This window comes from Gracilinanus agilis, chromosome 4, assembly GCF_016433145.1.
Source record: "Gracilinanus agilis isolate LMUSP501 chromosome 4, AgileGrace, whole genome shotgun sequence".
NCBI classification, from domain to species: Eukaryota; Metazoa; Chordata; class Mammalia; order Didelphimorphia; family Didelphidae; genus Gracilinanus; species Gracilinanus agilis.
This window is the reverse complement of record NC_058133.1, coordinates 22764829-22776558: the sequence shown is the minus strand read 5'-3', so window position 1 is coordinate 22776558 and position 11730 is coordinate 22764829. Positions and strand designations below refer to the sequence as shown.

At 40.6% G+C, this 11730-nt stretch overlaps 1 protein-coding gene and 1 pseudogene across 1 annotated transcript; both read left to right on the top strand.

Moving 5' to 3' along the window:
- The first annotated feature begins 4966 nt into the window (after positions 1-4966).
- On the top strand, positions 4967-11427 carry LOC123245781 (pre-mRNA-splicing factor CWC22 homolog). The gene is made up of 2 exons (XM_044674784.1): positions 4967-6983; positions 11372-11427. The coding sequence occupies exons 1-2, from the start codon at positions 4967-4969 to the stop codon at positions 11425-11427; spliced, it is 2073 nt and encodes a 690-aa protein (XP_044530719.1).
- On the top strand, positions 8182-9581 carry LOC123244482 (annotated as a pseudogene).
- Positions 11428-11730: the final 303 nt, after the last annotated feature.

Here is an 11730-nt window from a genome sequence, read left to right as displayed (position 1 = left end):
CACCTTATAATAACTACAGGTAATATATAATATATAATTATTTTATATATACTCAACATAATACAAATATATAATAACATAATATGTTATATATTATTTTTATACAACATTTTATATATATTTTATATAACATAATAAATATATGGTATAAATCTGTATAATATATATCATATATATTAATTTTATATATAATATAAATATATACACCATATATATTAATTTTATATATAATATAAACACCTTATAATAACTACATGTAATATATAATATATAATTATTTTATATATACTCAACATAATACAAATATATAATAAAAAAGTATATGTTATATATTATTTTAATATAACATTTTATATATATTTCATATAACATAATAAATATATGGTGTAAATCTGTATTATATATACCATATATTAATTTATATATAGTATATATCATATATTTTACATGTATAGTATATATAATATAAAATATGTATATAAATGTATAATTTATAAATGTAAAATATAAAATATGTTTATTCATGTATGTTTAGACAGAAACATGTCTATACATATGTTTCCACACACACATATATGTGAGTCCTGGATCTGCTATTTGTCACTAGCTCCTTAGTTTCTTATCTGCAAAGTGGTCTGATGAGACAGAGAGAGATGAATACGTTGCACTCTGCAAAGGGCTCACATGATTTATAAGCTTCTCCCCCCCCCCCACCTTGGTTCCTAAAAAGTCCCTTCTTGACAAACATATTAGACACCAGTTAAAAGACCTTGGGTAAGTCGAGTTACTTCTTTTAAGGGAATGGCATATGTTGGGAGGGTCAAATGAGAACCCTGCCTGGAAAGCCATTGTAAATCTTAAGGTGGGACCCAAATGTCCCTCCTCAGATAACAGAAAGAAATCGGCTCCACAGGACACGGATGCCACATAAACCTTACTCCCGGGGCTCCCAGCCCTCAGGAACTGCCTTAGGCCAGAGAGACGGGTCCCCTCGAATCCCAATAGTTCTCCGTTTTTGCCTGAACCCCAATGTGCTAGATGGGAAGGTTTTTTTTGTTTTTTTGTTTGTTTTTTTAATGGTTTTGTGGAAGGACAACAGCCTGTTTTCCAGGAGAGGGCGGGGTGTTGGGTTTTTGGTTTTTTTTTTAAGCCCTTTTCAGAACAGCAACTTGCTCTTTCAAAATCATATTCGGAGGAGTTAAGAGCAAACGAATCAGAAACAGACGGCTTAAATTTCCCTTGAAACACACCCAGGCTGTGAAGGATGGGAGGGGGCGGGGGCGCTCTGCAAAGCAGGCGATAGAAGATTTTTCCAGCCTTTTGGGTTCAATAAAATTTGAGTTGAGTGCCAAGTTCAGAGAGAGGCCAGCTTCATCCATCCTTTCCAAATGGCTCGCGGGGGGGCGGCTGCTGGGACTCTTGAGTAATTGAATCCCGCCCCATGGCAGAGCCGGGAGAGGCTTCAGAACAGTGAAGGCCAGAGTTGGACCAGGTGTTAGAACAGGGAATGTCGGGGCTGGGAGGGAGCTTAGAACAAGGAATGTGGGGCAGAGAGGAACCTGGAAACCGGGAAGGTGGGGCTTTAGAGCATCGATTGCCCTATGGATCACCCCATCCAACCTGTGGCATCCCAGACGTTCCTTCTGCCCGTTGACGTCCCAAACGTTTTCTCCCTCCCCTGGAACGCAAGCTCCTTGAGGGCAGGACTTCCTGCACTTTCCTCACTTTGACAGCTGAATCTCTAGCACTTAAAGCCAAGCATACAGTAAGTGCCAAATACATGCTTTTTCACGAGAATCTCATTTTTGCCACCTGTGCTGGGGCAGATCACTCCTCTCCTCTCATTTTCCCCCTCTACAAAGCGAGCTGGTAGGGTTAGGTAACGTTAAGTCCCTGGTTTTTCCTAGCGGGCTATCTTAGATCTCAGGACCCACCTTCAGAACGTTTCATTCCACACGTCCAAAACCCAAAGTGTCAACTTCTTCCCCATATCTACTCCACTCACTTCCCATATTTCGTTTGGCAGAACTCCCAGAATTCACCTCAACAGGGCTTCATAACTTAGAGTCCAAAACCTTGGAGCTTTTCCTTTCTTTCACCACCAAGCCTTGGCCAGTCACGTCTCAAGTCTTACCCATTGAGCTTGCAGGGTGTCTGTCACCTCTTTTCCTTCAACTATAGGCTCACACTCCCACCTACCTGATTCCCTCCAGGATAGTCTCTGGCCTCCTAAGTGGTCTCTCTGCTCCGGGTCTCTCCCTTCTCCAATTTATTGCCAGTCTAGCTGATCCAATAATCCTCAGGGTCCCTAGATCAGATCTTCTCCCCCCCTCCTACCTAAAACTCTTCCCTGGCTCCGGATAGCTCTGGGATTAAAGTAAGAGCCCTTCTTTTTTGTTCTTGGTATTCTCAGTGCTGGGCACACAGAAGAGCTTTGAGCAATGTTGGGGGGGGGGGGTCCTGCTGGGAAAGACCCTCTAAGCATGAAGTCCAATGATTTATCCAAGGCCACTCAGAGCACCAATTGCAGAACCAGGGGGAACATCCCTCACTCTCCTCCCTCTGCCAGTGTACTTGAACAGAAAGGCATAAAGCTCCCACTTTCGCTGCCCTGCTTGAAGCTTCACCCCACCCCCTGTTTCTAAGGCCTGTTAAAAGTTAACAAGTTAAAAAAAAAAATGGAGTCAGCCTTAGAAGCTCCTAAGGCAGCAGAACAAAATGTCAGGAAATAGAAATGGGGCATTTGGGCGGGGGAGCCGAGGCTGGGGATGGGAAGGGATCTGAGGAAAGAGAAAGTCTGGGTCCTGAAGCTGCTGTAGTCAGGGGAAGCTCCCACATTTGTTCCTTTGGTAAATGGTCTTGGCTGCCGCTCTTCTGATCTTATTTCTTCTTTTCCTTTGGTTCCCATGGCCTGGCATGTCTGATTCCACCATGGTACTGTCTTGCCGGCCTTGAGAAAGTCATTTCTGGCAGCCAGAAGTATAAGATTGGATTGCAAAGGAAAGATTTAATTAAGAACAATTAACTAACAAGTAATTATGAAAGTGCCTAGTACCTACCAGACACTTTTGTAGGTTCTGGGTGTACAAATACAAAAAAACCCACAAACTAACCAATCCATACTCTCTGGGAATTTAACTTCTTTCATGGGATGAAAGTCTCCTAGGATTATAAGACTTCCCTTTACAAAGGAGAAAATTGACATTTTAAGGACCTGTAAGTGACTTGTCCAAGGTCATACAACTATAATCAGAGGTGAGATCTGAACCCAGGTTATATGACTCCCAAACTAGCCCAGTTCCTTTTTTTGGTCCCTGGAAGGAAGTAATTCATATGTTGTTAATATCCTTTAAACAACAAGAGACAGCATAACAATAGAGAACTGGCCTTGGAGTCAGACCAACCTGGGTTCAAGTCCTAACCTGCCTTTGATGAATATTGACTGTATAATTCTGGGCAAATCAAGAGAAAGAGTTGCTGAGAGTTTGAGCAAGGTGGCTGACCTTTTGAATATTAAGAAGGACCAATACAAGAGATCTGAAGATCAAATACATAAGACTTAGCAATTGCTTATACGACATTTCTCCAGCCAGGAGGGAAAAACCTACTACCAAGGAATTCATTTTATTGGATTCTTTATTCCATTTTGGAACAGGTAGGGGGCTGCTACAGACAGCTATAGATAGTTTTCATTATCTGTTGTTGACTTCTATCATGGCTCACATAAAACATAATTCTGGTCAAGAAAGAAGAGGACTTTCTCAGAGGAGTTCTTTTCCAGAAAGCTTCATGTTGCCACCTATTAGAGTTCCTTGAAAGCATGGAGCATCTTACTTTTCTTTTTAAAGCTCCAGAATTATGTCCAGAGTTGCATGTGCCAAGTGTGTAATATGTACATATCCGACTCATTCATGAGGTGGGCTATAACTTGCCCAAGTTCTTTATTAGAGATCTTCATTCACTTAAGTGACATCTTGACAGGTGGCTCTAATTTTTGAATCCTCTAATAATTCTTTTGCTCTGATACATTTGAGTAAATTTGTGGAGATAATCCTCATTGGCAAACCTGCTGAGTCTACAAAGACTGGCTTTATTAACCAAGAGCCTCAAGTAACCTGTCTAGGATACAGATTGTAGTTCAACTCACACACAATAGGAAGCAGTTCTTATCTGATGAAGCAACTTTGAAGACCAGTTGAAGACTATTTCCCTAATTGTATACTACATTTGGAAGTTGGAAAGCAGAGAAAATAAAAAAAAACCTACCAAAATCTCTCTTTAACTGAGTGTCTCTCTTTTCCTTCTACTTCTTTCTTTAGGAGGCTGGTGTGCTTGACAGATGAGGGGTGTGAACTCCTTCATTAGTGTGCTTGACACATCAGGGGTGTGAACTCCTTCTTCATTGTTTCTGAGTTGTGAGTTCTTTGATGCACTCACACAAGGTGTTAACTTACTGAGGGGTGGGGATTTGGTGAGGAAGCAGAAAGGGATTTTTTTTTTACTGGATCTCACCTGAATAGGTTGGAGAGTTCACACCTTCTTTAAGTGAGTGTGAAAGGGGAGGAGAATGTGGGAGGAAAAGTCCTATAAAAGCCCAGTTGTGGCTCACTTTGAGACATCTCTGTTCAGGGTCTAGATTACAGCTGGAGCTGTATTCCTGACCAGGCTTATTCTAGTATTTGTGGGCAGAGTGGAGCTCCAGGGAGGGAGAACAAGAGAAAGAGTTGCTGAGAGTTTCAACAACACAGCTGACCTCGTGAGTATTAAGAAGGACCAAGGCAAGAGATCTGAAGATCAAAGAGACAAGACTTGGCAGCTGATTATACAACATTTCTCCAGCCAGGAGGGGAAAAAACCTACTACCAAGGATTTCATACTGTTGGATTCTTTATTCTTACTTGGAGCAGGTAGTGGACTGCTTCAGACTGCTATCGATAGAAGTCAACAACAGGAAATGACAACTAGCATGGCTCATATAAAACACAATTCTGATCAAGAAAGAGGACTTTCTCAGAGGGGTTCCTGTTCTTCACATCTATTTTCTGGAAAAGAACCATCTTCCCCAGACAGAGATTACAGAGAAGAACCCCAGTCGAGACGGAGAGATTCTGATCAAAGGTGCAGAAAGTCTCTTTTATCAAGCAGACTGTATACAGAAACAGCAGCAACTCAGAGAGCATATGCTCATGATGAGCCCCCAACAAAGAAGAAGAAAGAAGAGGTGGACCCACTTCTCGTTCGCACAGGTGGTGCTTATATTCCTCCAGCAAAACTCAGGAGGATGCAAGAACAGATTGCAGATAAAAACAGTTTAGCTTACCAAAGGGTGAGCTGGGAGGCCTTAAAGAAGTCCATCAATGGTCTTATCAATAAGGTGAACATTTCTAACATAGGAATTATCATTCAAGAGCTCCTTCAAGAAAATATAGTTAGAGGAAGGGGATTGCTATCTCGATCCATTTTGCAAGCACAGAGTGTATCTCCAGGCTTTACCCATGTTTATGCAGCTCTTGTGGCAATCATCAACTCCAAGTTTCCAAATGTTGGAGAACTTATCCTCAAGAGGCTAATCCTCAGTTTTAGAAAAGGCTACAGAAGGAATGATAAGCAACTTTGCCTAACTGCTACCAAATTTATTGCACATCTCATTAACCAGAACGTGGCCCATGAAGTTCTATGTTTAGAGATGCTGACCTTACTCCTTGAAAGGCCAACGAATGACAGTGTTGAAGTAGCCATTGGATTTCTCAAAGAATGTGGCCTCAAGTTAACGGAAGTATCACCTAGAGGAATTCATGCTGTATTTGAACGCCTTCGCGATATTCTTCATGAATCTGAAGTTGAGAAACGAGTTCAGTATATGATTGAAGTGATGTTTGCAGTACGTAAGGATGGATTCAAGAATCACCCCGTTATTCTGGAAGGACTTGATCTGGTAGAAGAAGAAGACCAGTTCACTCATATGCTTCCACTGGAAGATGACTATCACACAGAGGATGTACTTAATGTTTTCAAGCTAGATCCTAATTTTATGGAAAATGAAGAGAAATACAAAACCATTAAGAAAGAAATTCTCGCTGAAGGTGACAGTGATTCCAGCACAGACCAAGATGCTTCAAGTAGTGAAGAAGATGAGGAGGAGGAAGTAGGGGATGATGATGATGATGATGATGGACAAAAAGTGACCCTCCTTGACAAAACAGAAACCAATCTGGTATCATTCCGGCGTACAATCTATCTCGCTATTCAGTCAAGTTTAGATTTTGAAGAATGTGCTCACAAATTGCTGAAAATGGAGTTCCCTGACAGCCAGATGAAAGAACTTTGCAACATGATACTCGATTGCTGTGCCCAAGAGAGGACATATGGGAAGTTTTTTGGCTTATTGGCGGGGCGTTTCTGCATGCTAAAAAAGGAATACATGGAATCCTTTGAGGGCATTTTCAAGGAACAGTATGATACCATACATCGCCTAGAAACAAACAAATTACGAAATGTTGCCAAGATGTTTGCTCATCTTTTATATACAGATTCACTTCCATGGAGTGTTCTGGAATGTATAACACTGAGTGAAGAATCTACTACATCTTCCAGTAGAATTTTCATCAAGATACTTTTTCAGGAACTTTGTGAATACATGGGACTTCCTAAGCTTAATGTGAGACTGAAGGATCAAACATTGCAGCCATTCTTTGAAGGATTACTACCCCGGGATAACCCAAGAAATACTAGGTTTGCCATCAACTTCTTTACTTCCATAGGTCTTGGGGGCTTAACGGATGAATTACGAGAACATCTGAAAAATGCACCAAAGGTTGTCATGGCAAAGAAACATGAGGTTGACTCATCAGATTCCTCCTTTTCCTCTTCTGAAGCTGACTCCTCAGACTCTCATTCTGACAGCAGCAATAGCAGCTCGAACTTGTCCAGTGACAACTTCAGTGACAGATCATCTACTAGCTCTAGTCATAGTTCTGATTCAGGTAAAAATAAAAGGAGAAAAATGTACAAAGAAAAAAGAAAAATAAAGAAACAGAAAAAACAGTGAAGAAAAAGAAAACAAAAGAAAAGAAACACGTGAAAGAAGACAGCCAGAGATGAGAACTGGAGGATAAAGATCAGAAAAAAAGACTGTCATTTAAGAGATCCAGAGTAGAGAGAAAACTTGTCAAAATATGCCCCTGACAGAGACTCTACTACAGAACAAAAATGATTACAGAGATCATGATCAATATGTAGATGCAGAAAACAAATCCAGTGATACCAAGAAAAGAAGAAATTCTTTTTTTCCTGAAGATGAAAAACACAGAGTCAGAAGAGGAAAGAGATCAAAGTCAAGAGAAAGGAATAGAAATAATCCAAACTCCAGAGATGAGCAGGATAGAGGGTTGGAATGGTACAGAAGATGAATCTGAGAAACACAGCAGATGCTCTGAGCAGCCATGAGAATCAAGGAGGATTTGACTGACTAAGAAAACTCTCCAGCAAGATGAAATTAATACTGAAATGCCTTTCTTTAAACTGATGTTTTTACATTCATTGGAGAACTTTATTTCCAAATGAATCATAGTAAAAAGTATTGGTTTGCATTATGCTTTTTAAAGTGGAAGGTGTTATTTTATAATCAGTTCTTCCACCCCTCCCTCAGTTAAATATATTTAAAGTAAACTTTCCCTTTAAAGGAGAACATAATGCTTACTTATATCTTGTGAATAAAATGTGCCATTTCCTTATATCAAGGAACTAAACTGAGCAATCAGAGGCTCATTGTGGCTGCACGATAATACATGTATAATCCAAATTGAATTGCTTGTCAGCTTCGGGAGAGGGTAGGAGACAATACGGATCATATGCCTTTGGAAAACTTATGTAGCAATCTATTATTAAAAAGAAAGTTTACAAAGTAAAAAACAATAGCAATAAAATAAAAAACAGAAACGTTACAGGAAGGTAATATATTTCTTTTTAATGGGGAGCAATATATCAGTGCGAAAGGACCTGTCTTTGGGATAAATATGGATGCTATAACTGAAATTATTCAAATTGGTTTCTGTAGATAATTTAAAAAGTTTTCATCATTGTCATTTTCACCATTTGCAACATGGGAACTTGTTTTTGTTTTCAATAAAATATTTCCTTTGAGAAACAAACCAAATTGTTTGCAGGTTCTTTCCTCCCCACATGGAGACCCTAGAAGATGAGTGGCCCCTGACAGCAGCCCAGGCCCAGGCACTGGCTGCTCAGGAGCTCCAGGAGAGATTGGGGAAGTTCTGGGAGTTAGAGGAGATCCTGAAACTCTTCTTACTCTCCCCCATACCCAGCGGGCACCCAGGCTTTGGGTGGATTATTTGGGCACCTCTAGGTGATCCTCAATGCAGGGAGGGCCATATACCTTGTCTGGGTTTTAGTCATACACAGCTGCTACTTCAGCCTCTCTTACTTCATGTTTGTTAACCTTCCAAGAATCCAAGTTAGCAGGTGACCAACTAAGCATCACTAATGAGTGGGAAGCCTTGGAGAGATGAGGTAGAGGTGCATCCAGGTGTATAAATCAAGTCAGAAGCAGAGCTGCATTTGGGCTTCTTCAAAGTGAGTGCTGACAGCAGCAATTTTATCCCCCCCCCCTTCCCCTCTCCTCCCAGACACCCCCTTTAGAGCTAGTTAATGGTGACATGCTAAATTCTCATTTATTTCATCCTAAGTAAGGTACAAACAGCATTGAGGATCTCAGAATCCTAGTTAGGATCAACCCACTGACAACACCAGTTAAAAAGAAAAAAGGTATGGACTCCCTCTTCCTGGTTTCTGAGCAGTGAGCTCTTGGATGTACTCTCTAGGGTCTCAGAGTTTGAATATTAATAAGGTGTTTAGTTACTGAGGATAGTCATTTGGTGAGGGAGAAAAAAGGGATTTTCCTCCTGGATCTCCTCATAAGAGAGATAAGGTTGGACATTCACACCTTCTTTAAGTGAGTGGGAAAGAGGAGGAGAAGCCTGGGAGGAAAAGCAATAGGAGTGGCTCAGTTTGAAAAGTCTTTGCTCAGGGTCTAGCTTTTCAGCTTCAGCTGTGTGCCTGACAAGAAGCCTCCTAGTAGGACATCCAAGGTGCACACAGAAAAATTGGGTGGCGTGGTTGGCCTCATGATGGAAAAGGTAGAGAACTTTTTGTAAAGTGAGGCAGGCAAGCTCCAGATGGCTGGGAGCTAAGTGAAACAACAGTGAATGAACTGAATCAGAAGGTGGGAGAAGCTGAAACTGAACCTCAGGAAGGAAAGAGCAAAGGGGAAGCTCTCTGGCCAATCTTCAGGCTTCATCAGCAGAAGACAAGTTATATTTGGCCTCTTTTATAACAGGAGAGCTGAAAGGAGAGAATCACAGCAGTGTTGCATTCAAGAAGGTTATCCAGATAAGAACTTGATGGCCAAGTGGAAAAAACAATGCCATGAAAATTTGTGCTGCCTCCATTGTACCCAGCCTCAGGATAGCAAGTTTGGAACTAATTGTATATGTTGGGTTCCAAAAAGCAAGTCAGAAGTGAGGCAGATCATGGAGGGTATCCACACTGGCTGCAGAGGATGCTAAGTCTAGGAATGATGGGCCCACAGATTCCACTTCTGCTTATCTTGATTGTTCACCTCCCTGGATAGCTGTTAAAGTGACTACTTTCCCCCGGATAACTCTTGCTCTCCAAAGGTACAACTTTTGTCTGGAGTGTCATCTTGAAACCTGAAGACTCCAATTTTGCTCCTGTTCCCTGAGAACCCACCCCAGGGAAGTCCCAGACTCACCCACTTCAGATTGAGCAATAGACCTTGAGGTAGACCTCAGCAAATTACCCTTTTGTCCTAGTAGTTTCTCCCATTGGATCAAAGTCCTCTTCCAGGTAGCCCAGCTCTTGCCTGGATCTTTCCCTTTTGAATCCATTGTCAAGCATCAGCCTCTCCCTGATAATCCTGACTTGGACTTTTCACTTCCTTGTAGCCATAGTAATGCCAGTCAATCATACTTCTCTGGCCTTCATTCCCCAAAGGGTATATAAGTTCCCCAAGTTCTAATGTTCTTTGGAGAATCTTCTTGGGGTGTGCATTCTCCCAGGGATCCATCCCCAGAGCTCCAGGGTGTTGACTCTGTGTAGTTTCTGGCACTTGGCTCTGTGATAGCAGCTGATTACTGGACCCATCTTTTTCCTGATTAAAGACTTGGTTTTTCTGACTACTTTAGTATTTCTGTGTTATTTCCAAGTTAACTTTAACCAATCACGAGAAGTCAGTGAGAGCAGTGGTTTTCCATCCAACTGAATTCACATTTGCATCTGGTTCTCCAGACAATATTAAACAGTGAAAATTCCCTGATGGAAACTTCATTCAAAACCTTTTCTGGTCAGAATGCCATAATTAATATACTAGCTGTGAATTTGAATGGAGTATTGCTATCTGGAGCAGATAATGGCGCTATACATCTTTCATACTGGAAAGCTGGGTACAATTTCCAGAGTATCTACAGCTGTGCAACCTGGATCTTTGGACTGTGAATCAGGAATATTTGTATGTGCCTTTGACCAGTATGAAAGTTGATTACTCATTGCAGAAGCTGATAAAAACATTATATACCAGGAAGATGATTCAACTCACTGACCAAGAAACTCATCCAGTTAGCTGGAAACCAAAAATTGGCAAAAGACTGGTAACAAATATGTACATAGTTGGGTCCATGTTTAATATGGATTTTGGAAATGCATTCAATTACATTGTACTCTATGGCAGTATAAAGAAGAAATTCAGCAGAGGCCATTACTGCTCCATCACATTTTACAATAAACTATTTTTTTTTTTAAATCATTGTGGTCTTACATATGGAGAGCCCAAACCCTGGCTCATCTCAGTGGATTTTTTCAAGACCTGAAGTGGAAAAGAAGTGGGACTGGTTTTGGACTACAGAGGTGTGAACTTGAAATCTAGAAACCCCCAATTAATTACCTTGAAAGCTAAAGACCCCAAGTTTGACCTAGTCACCTGAGAATTTCTCCTGGAGGGAAATCCCAACTTCACAAGTTTCAGACTAATAATAAAGCTTAAAGTACTTTGGGTGGAGCCAGCAGACTCAATCACGTGTTAAGTACCCTTTTTTTTTTGTCCTGGTAATTTGAAGGGAAATGTGAGTTCTCAAAATAGTCCAATAGAGAGGCAAGAACACATTATGTTTTCCGTCTAAGGTCCAGCCTACCAATTATGGTGAGATTCCCTATTAGCAGGTTGGCCACCAAGCAAGAAATTCTTTGGCCAAGATGACCCAGGAAAGAGATAAAAAAGGGGAGAAATATCAGGAATAGAAGGGAGTCAAGTGTGGCTAAGTAGTAGGAAAAATGGTAGAAGGAATTAAAATTAGTCTTGGAACCACATATGTACTGGTATTCTCAAATGTGATTTAAAAAAAAAAAAACATCTAACAGTCAATGACTTGGGAAAGGATTGGAGCAATTGAAACACATCAGTAATGATGATCTCAGAGTAAATGAAAGCATTTCATTCCTTTTCCCCAGGCTCATCTTCAATTTGAAGCTACCTGGTCAAAAAAAAAATTCTTCAGAAAAGCATTTACAATTTCAATCTCTCCAACAAATATTGGTTAAGAACTTTTTGATTGTTTTTGTCATTTATACTGGTTGCAAATGTTGCAAGATAAGAACATCAAGTTTGGTTTGGGGAACCACACACTACAAAAATTTGAAGTT